Source organism: Haliotis rufescens, unplaced genomic scaffold (genome assembly GCF_023055435.1).
Source record: "Haliotis rufescens isolate VD_foot unplaced genomic scaffold, xgHalRufe1.0.p SCAF_15, whole genome shotgun sequence".
NCBI lineage: Eukaryota > Metazoa > Mollusca > Gastropoda > Lepetellida > Haliotidae > Haliotis > Haliotis rufescens.
The window spans coordinates 28,266,483-28,278,264 of NW_025963835.1; the positions used below are offsets into that span (position 1 = coordinate 28,266,483).

The 11,782-nt window shown below is 47.6% G+C and overlaps 1 protein-coding gene across 2 annotated transcripts; it reads left to right on the plus strand.

Moving 5' to 3' along the window:
• The first annotated feature begins 667 nt into the window (after nucleotides 1-667).
• Nucleotides 668-11,493, plus strand: LOC124140226 (3 beta-hydroxysteroid dehydrogenase/Delta 5-->4-isomerase type 1-like). 2 transcript variants are annotated; one of them, XM_046507670.2, is made up of 5 exons: nucleotides 668-766; nucleotides 1,652-1,794; nucleotides 3,836-3,997; nucleotides 7,205-7,420; nucleotides 8,812-11,493. In XM_046507670.2, exons 2-5 carry the CDS (start codon nucleotides 1,656-1,658, stop codon nucleotides 9,375-9,377), a joined length of 1,083 nt encoding a protein of 360 aa, XP_046363626.2. In that variant the 5' UTR covers nucleotides 668-766; nucleotides 1,652-1,655; the 3' UTR covers nucleotides 9,378-11,493. The 2 variants fall into 2 exon arrangements, with proteins under 2 accessions (XP_046363626.2, XP_048252384.1); XM_048396427.1 differs by lacking the exon at nucleotides 1,652-1,794 and having other exon boundaries at nucleotides 679-766.
• Nucleotides 11,494-11,782: the final 289 nt, after the last annotated feature.

Consider the following 11,782-nt stretch of genomic DNA (forward strand, 5'->3'; position numbering starts at 1 on the left):
AATAGAGGAAATACGGTAACTGACGAAGGTTGTCATTGTCAACAACGGAGAAGTCACCTGTGATTATATGACCTACAGGTTGGTATCAGTATGATGAGTTTTGGCAGCCACAAGTAGTGGAGTTTACATCATGAACTGCCAAGACCACGTTCCGCAACACGTTCCTAGTATTGAACAACCTGGATTAAAATGTGTTCGTAGGAAAATGTTATTGGTGGTGGTTCCTGAAATTGGAAATATTTTGCCTGAGAATGTTACTTAAATTAAAGGTTTTAATTCCCTTGTTTGCGAATTTCAAATTCAAGAACATGCGGTCTTTGTCTGATTTAGCGGAGTCTGTTTCTGGTTTGGCCAAACGTTTCAAAGCCATATTAAGAATTATACTCTCCAGTCGATACTCGGGCATGAACATCGTTGTTTGAACAATAAATTAGCAGGGGTGAATTCTTCGGATCAGGGGTCTTAATAAAACACGATTTTATTGCTATGACTATTGTATAAAGTATTTGTAAAGACTTAGTGTGAGAAAAAGACAAGTATTTGATCTGCATACTTCATTCCAACACCAAGTACTCAATGTTGACTGCGTTTTCTGTGATTTTACGTCACTTCAAACATATCGTTTTGGGGTTTGTAAAGGGGAGGTAACTCCTGAGATACAGTTGTCATTTGAGCGCACCCCCCTACTTGTAGGTACAAAGTTCTATCTTGAATCTCATGACGGAGCATAGGTGTGTGACGACGGGGCGAGACGCTGGCCACACAGGTAAAGGCATGAAATAGTAACACTGCCACTAACGTTTGTAAAGTTTACCCGCTGGCACCATCCGTTTGTGAACGTTTTTGTGTACAATATATGTTATGAAACATCGAATATTCACTGTTATCTTACTTCTCAACTCTCTCTAAATGAGTTAAGCAGTCTAAGGGTTAATGGACGTGTGAATTATCCCCCGTTCCCTTTCATCGGCTGTTTACACTAAACATGGATACACTTACCTTGAGACACTTTTTACAAGTAGTGTCATAGTTTTTTTAATTTGAAAGACAGACAAGTTAGTCAGTAATGAGGTCAATGGCCCAAAATCAAAGTAACTCGTTATTGGCCAGTAAACAAAAATAAATATATCCGCTATTATAGGGGCATATATTTTTCTTTACTGACCTGTGCATTCTACATTATGATTTGCTTCCTGCAATAAACTTTGTTGAAAGGTACTTTTAAAACAAAAACATTCTAAGCCTTCCCTACAGGCACAGAAAACATCAAGGAATATATCATACACTCAGAAACGTATTCCTCATAATTAAGAAGTTGACATCCATAAATTCTCTCTTTATTTGTATCACTTCTAAATGCCATTTAAAGAATTAACCTGAATATGTGTGTCTTTTGGGCAAACAACTCAAACAAACCTAGAAACATAATTGGGGCGAACCGGGATTCGAACCCACAATCATAGGTTTCTTGCTTGCCCAAGGGACGCAACTCTGCACAGTGAATTGCGGCACCTTAGACGACTGGGCCACCCGTGCCCCCTCATGATTTAAAGTCAGTGTTTAAAATTTAAGAAATTACCAGGCTGCCATCAGGACCCACACCGGAGTTTGTAATATATTTCTTGACTGTGATTTACGTGGCTGTTTGTAGTGAGATGACCGACGCCTATCCAGTGTTAGTGACAGGGGGCTCTGGTTGCCTGGGGCAACACCTCATCAAACTCCTCCACACCCATGCTCCGCATGTAACAGAGATCCGAGTCTTAGACATGGCACCATTCACCAAAAAACTTGGTAGGCATTTACTGGTAACTACATCGTCAATACTTCACATGTTAGGTTGCCCTTGAATACATGCAGCTGTAGTGTGCCAGTACTGGGGAGTGTTCTGACCATCAACTCTCTGCTTACATAAGCAATATTTCTTTTACTCTTTCTCCAAGACCTAAAAAACTTACAAAAGGAGCCCAACTCAAGTCTAGAATGATTTGGCAAGTCTAGATTGCCTCAGCTCCAGGAAATTAAGGATTTTTCTGGGCTCCATTTGGATTTTATATATTTTTATTTTGTAGATATATTAATTTTAGATACGATCACTTTATTTCTGGGACAAAATGTTGGCCCTTATTTCTTGTACAAGCCATATGTAGGCCTGTATAGGGTTACAATGAAGAAGGCCCCAACCCCCTTCTCCCCTGAATCCCAAATACCATCTAATGTTTCACTCTGTCTCATTGTTCGCCCTGTATACTACATAACACAAATTTCAAAAGCAATGAATTGAAATTAAATTACTGAAATTTTTTTTTAAGAAATAATATAAAGGAGACTTTTACATACCCCATTATTTTTTTCAAAATGCAATTATATTTGCATCTCGCGTCCCACACTACCGAGTCCGGAATACCCACTAAATGGCCCCCCGAATACAGCATACTGAAAGGGGTTGGCAGCCTCAATGTGGAGTCCCTTTTACCATGGTTTTACTTCAGCCTCTATAGAGCAGACTGCCTCCGTGGTCTAGTGGTAGAGCGTCCGCCCGGAGACCATAAGGTCCGGGGTTCGAATCCTGGCCATGTCACACCAAAAAATGGCACTTGTTGTTACCCTGTCTGGCGCTCGGCATTAAGGGGCTAAAACAAGGACTGGTCGGCTCGGACACAGTATATAATGGGGTATTCATGTTAAACTGCGGCATGGTATCTCAGTGGCTAGCACTATAAATTTGCATCAGTCCGAACTAGTACAAACAGCCACACACACACACGTGCATGCACGTCGCTATATAAGTGCAATAATCTTGGACGCGACGTTATGTTTCACCTCGCCTCTAGAGAGCAATGAACTGGGGCTAGGCATTGTGTTACTGCATGTCCTGCAGACAGTGGGGATGGGTAACTCGACGACCCGGACCGTGGTCAGTCATGTGATATATTGTATAATGGCTTAACAATAGACAAATTGTTCGTAGTTACATCACCCTCAACCAGCTGTATTTTCTTGGAAAATATGGTATTTATTTATGATCTGAATGTGAATTATGTAGTCGATGAATATAATTTTAAAGGCTGGTATACAGCCGGTCATTTAGTAGGGAGTTGGGAGTCAGGTTGTACATTTGGATTCGGCTCCACCCCAGCTCACACTCAGTCTCAGTAAAATCAGACCTCAGTTCTCGCTACCGCTAAACAAAGATCTGAGGACATCCCATTACAGGTCACGTCAGAACGACCTTTCATCCGACCAATCAGAGCATCGCTTACCAGATTATGAAAGTGACAGTCGGAATGTGATTTTTGATCATGCAGCCTCGAAAACTCCGAACGATAGTTACAGGTTTAACGACTGAATCCATACAATCTAGACCATCTATTAGCCATCCCAGAATGTTCTTTTGTTCAGGTTTCAAATTTGTCAAAATATGTTTCGAAGCATAGTCGCCAATTTGAAATTTAGTGCCGTAAAGCACGAGAAAGCTGCCTTCTGATTGGTCATTCCATTGGTCTGTCAAAGTTCGCGCAAGGTCGGTCTGACATGACCCGTAATGGGATGTCCTCAGATTTTGTTTAGCAGTAGCAAGAACTAAGATCTGATGTTAATGAGATTGAGCTCACACTATCAAACACAGTTTTATCTGATGTGGGTGTGATAAGCTACCAGCTTGTTTGATGAACCTGTAATATTGAAAACTACAGAGCAGCACAAAAATATGTAACTCCCATATGAATGTAGTGTTGTTAGCATATATGTTATCTCCTGTACTGAATTGATTAGTTTGGCAATGTACTTGCCCACATGTTGTGATGTTGTCATGGCAATGGTATGTTTGTATCAGAGTATGAAGACAGAGTGCCGGTCACAAGCATCACTGCAGACATCGGGGAGTTAACCGACACATCGCCGTTCCAAGGAGTGAAGACGGTGTTCCATCTTGCCTCCATCATCAGTGTCAGCAACTTCCCTGACATTGCCAAAATGGAGAGGGTTAATGTGAAAGGTGGGTCTTGGGGTGATGAGGGTGTACGAGATTGCGGTGGGGCTGAGACAGGTAATGTTTGAATGACAGGTAGGGAGTGAAGTGGGTTAAGAAGGATGGGGTGGTGTGTGGTGATGGTGAAGTGGGTCAGGGAAGATGGGGTGGTGTGTGGTGGTGAAATGGGTTAGGGAAGATGGGGTGGCGTGGGGTGGTGGTGAAGTGGGTCAGGGAAGATGCGGTGGCGTGGGGTGGTGGTGAAGTGGGTTGAGGAAGATGGGGTGGGGTGGGGAAGTGAGGAAGTGGGTTGAGGAAGATGGGGTGGGGTGGGGAAGTGAGGAAGTGGGTTGAGGAAGATGGGGTGGGGTGGGGAAGTGATGAAGTGGTTTGCGGAAGACAGGGTGGGGTGGGATGGTGGTGAAGTTGGTCAGGGAAGGTGGGGTGGGGTGGTGGTGAAATTGGTCAGGGAAGATGGGGTGGCATGGGGCGGTGGTGAAGTGGTTCAGGGAAGGTGGGGTGGGGTGGGGTGGTGGTGAAGTGGGTCAGGGAAGATGGGGTGGCGTTGGGCGGTGGTGAAGTGGGTCAGGGAAGACAGGGTGGCGTGGGATGGTGGTGAAGTTGGTAAGGGAAGAAGGGGTGGCGTGGGGCGGTGGTTAAGTGGGTCAGGGAAGATGGGGTGGCATGGGATGGTGGTGAAGTGGGTCAGGGAAGACAGGGTGGCGTGGGGCGGTGGTGAAGTTGGTAAGGGAAGAAGGGGTGGCGTGGGGCGGTGGTGAAGTGGGTCAGGGAAAATGGGGTGGCGTGGGATGGTGGTGAAGTGGGTCAGGGAAGACAGGGTGGCGTGGGATGGTGGTGAAGTTGGTAAGGGAAGAAGGGGTGGCGTGGGGCGGTGGTTAAGTGGGTCAGGGAAGATGGGGTGGCATGGGATGGTGGTGAAGTGGGTCAGGGAAGACAGGGTGGCGTGGGGCGGTGGTGAAGTTGGTAAGGGAAGAAGGGGTGGCGTGGGGCGGTGGTGAAGTGGGTCAGGGAAAATGGGGTGGCGTGGGATGGTGGTGAAGTGGGTTAGGGAAGATGGGGTGGCGTGGGGCGGTGGTGAAGTGGGTAAGGGAAGATGGGGTGGTGTGGGATGGTGGTGAAGTGGGTCAGGGAAGACAGGGTGGCGTGGGATGGTGGAGAAGTGGGTCAGGGAAGATGGGGTGGCGTGGGGCGGTGGTGAAGTTGGTCAGGGAAGATGGGGTGGCGTGGGATGGTGGTGAAGTGGGTCAGGGAAGATGGGGTGGCATGGGGCGGTGGTGAAGTGGGTCAGGGAAGATGGGGTGGCGTGGGGCGGTGGTGAAGTGGGTCAGGGAAGACAGGGTGGCGTGGGATGGTGGTGAAGTGGGTCAGGGAAGATGGGGTGGCGTGGGGCGGTGGTGAAGTGGGTCAGGGAAGAAGGGGTGGCGTGGGGCGGTGGTGAAGTTGGTCAGGGAAGATGGGGTGTCGTGGGATGGTGGTGAAGTGGGTCAGGGAAGATGGGTAGGCGTGGGGCGGTGGTGAAGTTGGTCAGGGAAGATGGGGTGGCGTGGGATGGTGGTGAAGTGGGTCAGGGAGGATGGGGTGGCGTGGGGCAGTGGTGAAGTGGGTCAGGGAAGACAGGGTGGCGTGGGATGGTGGTGAAGTTGGTAAGGGAAGAAGGGGTGGCGTGGGGCGGTGAAGTGGGTCAGGGAAGATGGGGTGGCGTGGGATGGTGGTTAAGTGGGTCAGGGAAGATGGGGTGGCGTGGGGCGGTGGTGAAGTTGGTCAGGGAAGACAGGGTGGCGTGGGATGGTGGTGAAGTTGGTAAGGGAAGAAGGGGTGGCGTGGGGTGGTGGTGAAGTGGGTCAGGGAAGATGGGGTGGCGTGGGATGGTGGTGAAGTGGGTCAGGGAAGACAGGGTGGCGTGGGATGGTGGTGAAGTGGGTCAGGGAAGATGGGGTGGCGTGGGGCGGTGGTGAAGTTGGTAAGGGAAGAAGGGGTGGCGTGGGGCGGTGGTGAAGTGGGTCAGGGAAGATGGGGTGGCGTGGGATGGTGGTGAAGTGGGTCAGGGAAGATGGGGTGGCGTGGGGCGGTGGTGAAGTTGGTAAGGGAAGAAGGGGTGGCGTGGGGCGGTGGTGAAGTGGGTCAGGGAAAATGGGGTGGCGTGGGATGGTGGTGAAGTGGGTCAGGGAAGATGGGGTGGCGTGGGGCGGTGGTGAAGTGGGTCAGGGTAGATGGGTTGGTGTGGGATGGTGGTGAAGTGGGTCAGGGAAGACAGGGTGGCGTGGGATGGTGGAGAAGTGGGTCAGGGAAGATGGGGTGGCGTGGGGCGGTGGTGAAGTTGGTCAGGGAAGATGGGGTGGCGTGGGATGGTGGTGAAGTGGGTCAGGGAAGATGGGGTGGCGTGGGGCGGTGGTGAAGTGGGTCAGGGAAGATGGGGTGGCGTGGGGCGGTGGTGAAGTGGGTCAGGGAAGACAGGGTGGCGTGGGATGGTGGTGAAGTGGGTCAGGGAAGAAGGGGTGGCGTGGGGCGGTGGTGAAGTGGGTCAGGGAAGAAGGGGTGGCGTGGGGCGGTGGTGAAGTTGGTCAGGGAAGATGGGGTGGCGTGGGATGGTGGTGAAGTGGGTCAGGGAAGATGGGGTGGCGTGGGGCGGTGGTGAAGTTGGTCAGGGAAGATGGGGTGGTGTGGGATGGTGGTGAAGTGGGTCAGGGAAGACGGGTGGCGTGGGATGGTGGTGAAGTGGGTCAGGGAAGATGGGGTGGCGTGGGGCGGTGGTGAAGTGTTAAGGGAAGATGGGGTGGCGTGGGGTGGTGGTGAAGTGGGTCAGGGAAGATGGGTTGGTGTGGGATGGTGGTGAAGTTGGTCAGGGAAGACAGGGTGGCGTGGGATGGTGGTGAAGTGGGTCAGGGAAGATGGGGTGGCGTGGGGTGGTGGTGAAGTGGGTCAGGGAAGAAGGGGTGGCGTGGGGCGGTGGTGAATCGGGTTAGGGAAGATGGGGTGGTGTGTGGTGGTGGTGAAGTTGGTTGATGCATGTCATCATATCACAGTTGCATAGATCGATGCTCATGATATCAATCACTGGATTGTCTGGTCCAGACTTATTTACAGACAGCTGTCATATAGCTGGAATATTGCTGAGTGCGGCGTTAAACAACAAACAAACAAATACACAAATATATACCAGGTGACATGTGTAATGCTGTGTGCTTCAGTGATAAAACAATCTCATGCACACAGGCACCAAGAACATACTGGAGGCCTGTCTCAGTGCAGGGGTTGAGCGCATGGTGTACTGCAGCACCGTCGATGTTGTATGCGGCTTCAGCAACATCGTGGATGGCACAGAGGACACAACTAGACCCCCAGGGCGACTGCTATATGAGGGCTACGGTGGCACCAAACTCAGGGCCGAGGAAGCAGTTCTCGCCTCCAATGGCCAACCCTTGCAGTCAGGTACTGTAGCGGAGATTTGTGTCTTCTTCGTCTCTTCTTCCCAGTTTGGGACCGGTCATTTATTAGAGGGGATGTTGAGTCAGAGAGAATCAGAGGGTCACCAAGATATATGACAGTCTCTAGGGGAGGGTCATAAAAAATAATACATATATTTGGGGCGGGTCATAATATATGGACATTTTAATATAATAGTGTGAGTGAGTTAGTATCGTTTTATGCCTCTCTTAGCTATATTCCAGAAACATCACAGCAGGGGACAGAGATGGGCTTTACACATTGTACCCATGATGGGAATCAAACCTGGGTCTTTTGCGTGACTAGCGAATGGTTTAACCACAAGGCTACCCGACCGCCCTCTTTCAGGGGGGGTCATTAAAATGTGGAGGGTTATCCAAAAATATGCATTAGGGGAGGGTTATTATTTTCAGTACATCAGCACATCAAATCCTCTATCCGCCCGACCCATGCTTGTCGTAAAAGGCGACTAACGGGATCGGGTGGTCAGGCTCGCTGACTTGGTTGATGCACGTCATCGTATCCCAACTGCGTAGATCGATGCTCATGATGTCAACCACTGTCTTGTCTGGTCCAGATTCGATTATCTACAGACAGCCGTCATGTAGCTGGAATATTGCTGAGCGCGGCGTTAAACAACAAACAAACATAGCACAGATATGACACGCGTATTGTGAAATGCCTGGCCATGCCATACTGATGGACAGGTTTTGATCCAGTCCACAGAACAACGTCCTCTCTTTGTACAACCGCTGGGCTGGGAGCTGGGCCCCACAATGACACCGCGTTGTAATACGTGTATAGTAATGATCAACAGCTCCTCTTGACATACACAACAAAACAGTTATATATAAATTTAAACGCAAATACTCGTCTCTAACGATTCGGATTTCAATGCACATGCAGAACAATGCACCAATAAATGATTTTCGATTTCTGAAATATGAAACCTATTTAATTGCATAGCCAAGTGACTCGTCCGGCATCAGGAAGCTTCGAGCATCATCGACACAATGGAGACATTTTGAAAAAAGAGCATCGCGGGGATCAATGCTCATGATATCAATCACTGGATTGTCTGGTCCAGACTTGATTATTTACAGACCGCAATCATATAGCTGGAATATTGCTGAGTGCGGCGTTAAACAACAAACCAATCTATCCGCCCGACGCACCTCACACCCCTGGAACTTTCTGTGGTTCCATTTACTCAACTTAATTGATGTCATCCTTGTGGAAGAATATACTTCACTAATTCTAAAATATATCCGAGCAATATTTTTAACTATTTTCCACACTGTCAAAAGCTTAATTAAGATGAAGTTTTTGCTTTCTACTTGTCAACATGAAGAATGGAATTGTGAATGTTTCTACAGGTGGGAGATTCCAGGTGGTGACTCTACGACCCACTGTATTCTATGGAGAGCTGGACGCCCACTACATCCCTTCAGTGCTACGGACGGCAAACCGTAATGGCGGAGTGTTGGTTCAGATTGGCAACGGATCAGCTCTCTATCAGCACACCTACGTCGGCAATGTGGCCTGGGCATTCGTCTGTGCTGACCGGACTCTCAAATCAGTGACAGGGGAGGGGGACATCTCGGGACAAGTCTACTTCATCACCGATGACTGCCCACCATGCAGCTTGCCGGATCAGGTCCTCCCCTTCCTCGTGGGCAGAGGATTCCGTCTCTCCACATACAGAGTACCCTTCTCACTTGTGTACTCCGCACTTTTGTTCACACAGGGGCTGTTGTGGCTTATATCACCCCTAACTAAGGTTGATCTTGGCTTCTCGGCTCTTTCGCTTCGGTACGCCAACATGACCTTGACCTTCAAGAGCAAGAAAGCAAGACTTAAACTGGACTACTCCCCTTTGTTCACACCAGAGGAGTCGATAGTCCAGGCCAACGACTACTATTCCAAACTCACATTGACATGACGTGGAGAACTTAATACTGGAAACCTTCACTTGACCTCAAGAACAAGCAGGATGCTCATCTGAACAGTCAAAGTCAGATAATGAATGATGAATCCCCTTGGGATGATAAAGTCTAAACATATCTTAATAAGTCACCATTTGCCAATTAGTTTAGACTTAGAAATATTTACAAATATGCATGAAAAATAATTAAAATAATAAAAAAATATTTAAAAACTTAATTAGTTTACCAACACTGGGCATGATTACCATATGTAGCCTCTTTAGCTTTTTTTACCCTGTATTATTTTACAGATATTTACTTAATGATTGACGACATTTATACATGAAATCAACTGCAGTTAATAATGCACAAAAGCACTTTGTCTCACTGACTGTTACTTAGGCATGTATGTCCCTGTTGAGCTTACAAGTTACACATTTGGGGCAGCACATGAACAGATACAAATTATATTGGACTTATCATTGGACTGTACCCAAGGGAGTAAAAATATATTGAATGCCCAAAGAATGTGAATGATAATATGAGTAAATACTAAATGGCTGAATATCTGGAGCCCTGCACAATGTTGACAGAGACGTTTTGAGAAGACCTTGACCTTGACCCCAAGAACAAACAGGGATACTCATTTGAACATTGGCCACCAATGCCAACAGTTCTAAGATCTTCACCTTGACCTTGACCTCAAGAACAAACAGGGATACTCATTTGAACATTGGCCACCAATGCTTACAGTTCTAAGACCCTAATTGACATTCAACTTGCCCTTGACCTCAAGAACAAGCAGGGATACTCATTTGAACATTGGCCACCAATGCTTACAGTTCTAAGACCCTAATTGACATTCAACTTGCCCTTGACCTCAAGAACAAGCAGGGATACTCATTTGAACATTGGCCACCCATGCCAACAGTTCTAAGACCTTCACCTTGACCTTGACCTCAAGAACAAACAGGGATACTCATTTGAACATTGGCCACCAATGCTTACAGTTCTAAGACCCTAATTGACATTCAACTTGCCCTTGACCTCAAGAACAAGCAGGGATACTCATTTGAACGTTGGCCACACAATGACAGCAGTTCTAAGACCCTAATTGACATTCAACTTGCCCTTGACCTCAAGAACAAGCAGGGATACTCATCTGAACATTGGCCACCAATGCCAACAGTTCTAAGACCTTCACCTTGACCTTGACGTCAAGAACAAACAGGGATACTCATTTGAACATTGGCCCCCAATGCCAACAGTTCTAAGACCCTAATTGACATTCAACTTGCCCTTGACCTCAAGAACAAGCAGGGATACTCATTTGAACGTTGGCCACACAATGACAGCAGTTCTAAGACCCTAATTGACATTCAACTTGCCCTTGACCTCAAGAACAAGCAGGGATACTCATTTGAACATTGGCCACCAATGCCAACAGTTCTAAGACCTTCACCTTGACCTTGACGTCAAGAACAAACAGGGATACTCATTTGAACATTGGCCCCCAATGCCAACAGTTCTAAGACCCTAATTGACATTCAACTTGCCCTTGACCTCAAGAACAAGCAGGGATACTCATTTGAACGTTGGCCACACAATGACAGCAGTTCTAAGACCCTAATTGACATTCAACTTGCCCTTGACCTCAAGAACAAGCAGGGATACTCATTTGAACATTGGCCACCAATGCCAACACTTCTAAGACCTTCACCTTGACCTTGACCTCAAGAACAAACAGGGATACTCATTTGAACATTGGCCACCAATGCTTACAGTTCTAAGACCCTAATTGACATTCAACTTGCCCTTGACCTCAAGAACAAGCAGGGATACTCATTTGAACGTTGGCCACACAATGACAGCAGTTCTAAGACCCTAATTGACATTCAACTTGCCCTTGACCTCAAGAACAAGCAGGGATACTCATTTGAACATTGGCCACCAATGCCAACAGTTCTAAGACCTTCACCTTGACCTTGACCTCAAGAACAAACAGGGATACTCATTTGAACATTGGCCACCAATGCTTACAGTTCTAAGACCCTAATTGACATTCAACTTGCCCTTGACCTCAAGAACAAGCAGGGATACTCATTTGAACATTGGCCACCAATGCCAACAGTTCTAAGACCTTCACCTTGACCTTGACGTCAAGAACAAACAGGGATACTCATTTGAACATTGGCCCCCAATGCCAACAGTTCTAAGACCCTAATTGACATTAAACTTGCCCTTGACCTCAAGAACAAGCAGGGATACTCATTTGAACATTGGCCACCAATGACAGCAGTTCTAACATCTTCACCTTCACCTTGACCTCAAGACAAAGCAGGGATACTCATTTGAACATGGGCCACACAATGGCAGCAGTTCTAAGACCTTCACCTTCACCTTGACCACAAGAACAAGCAGG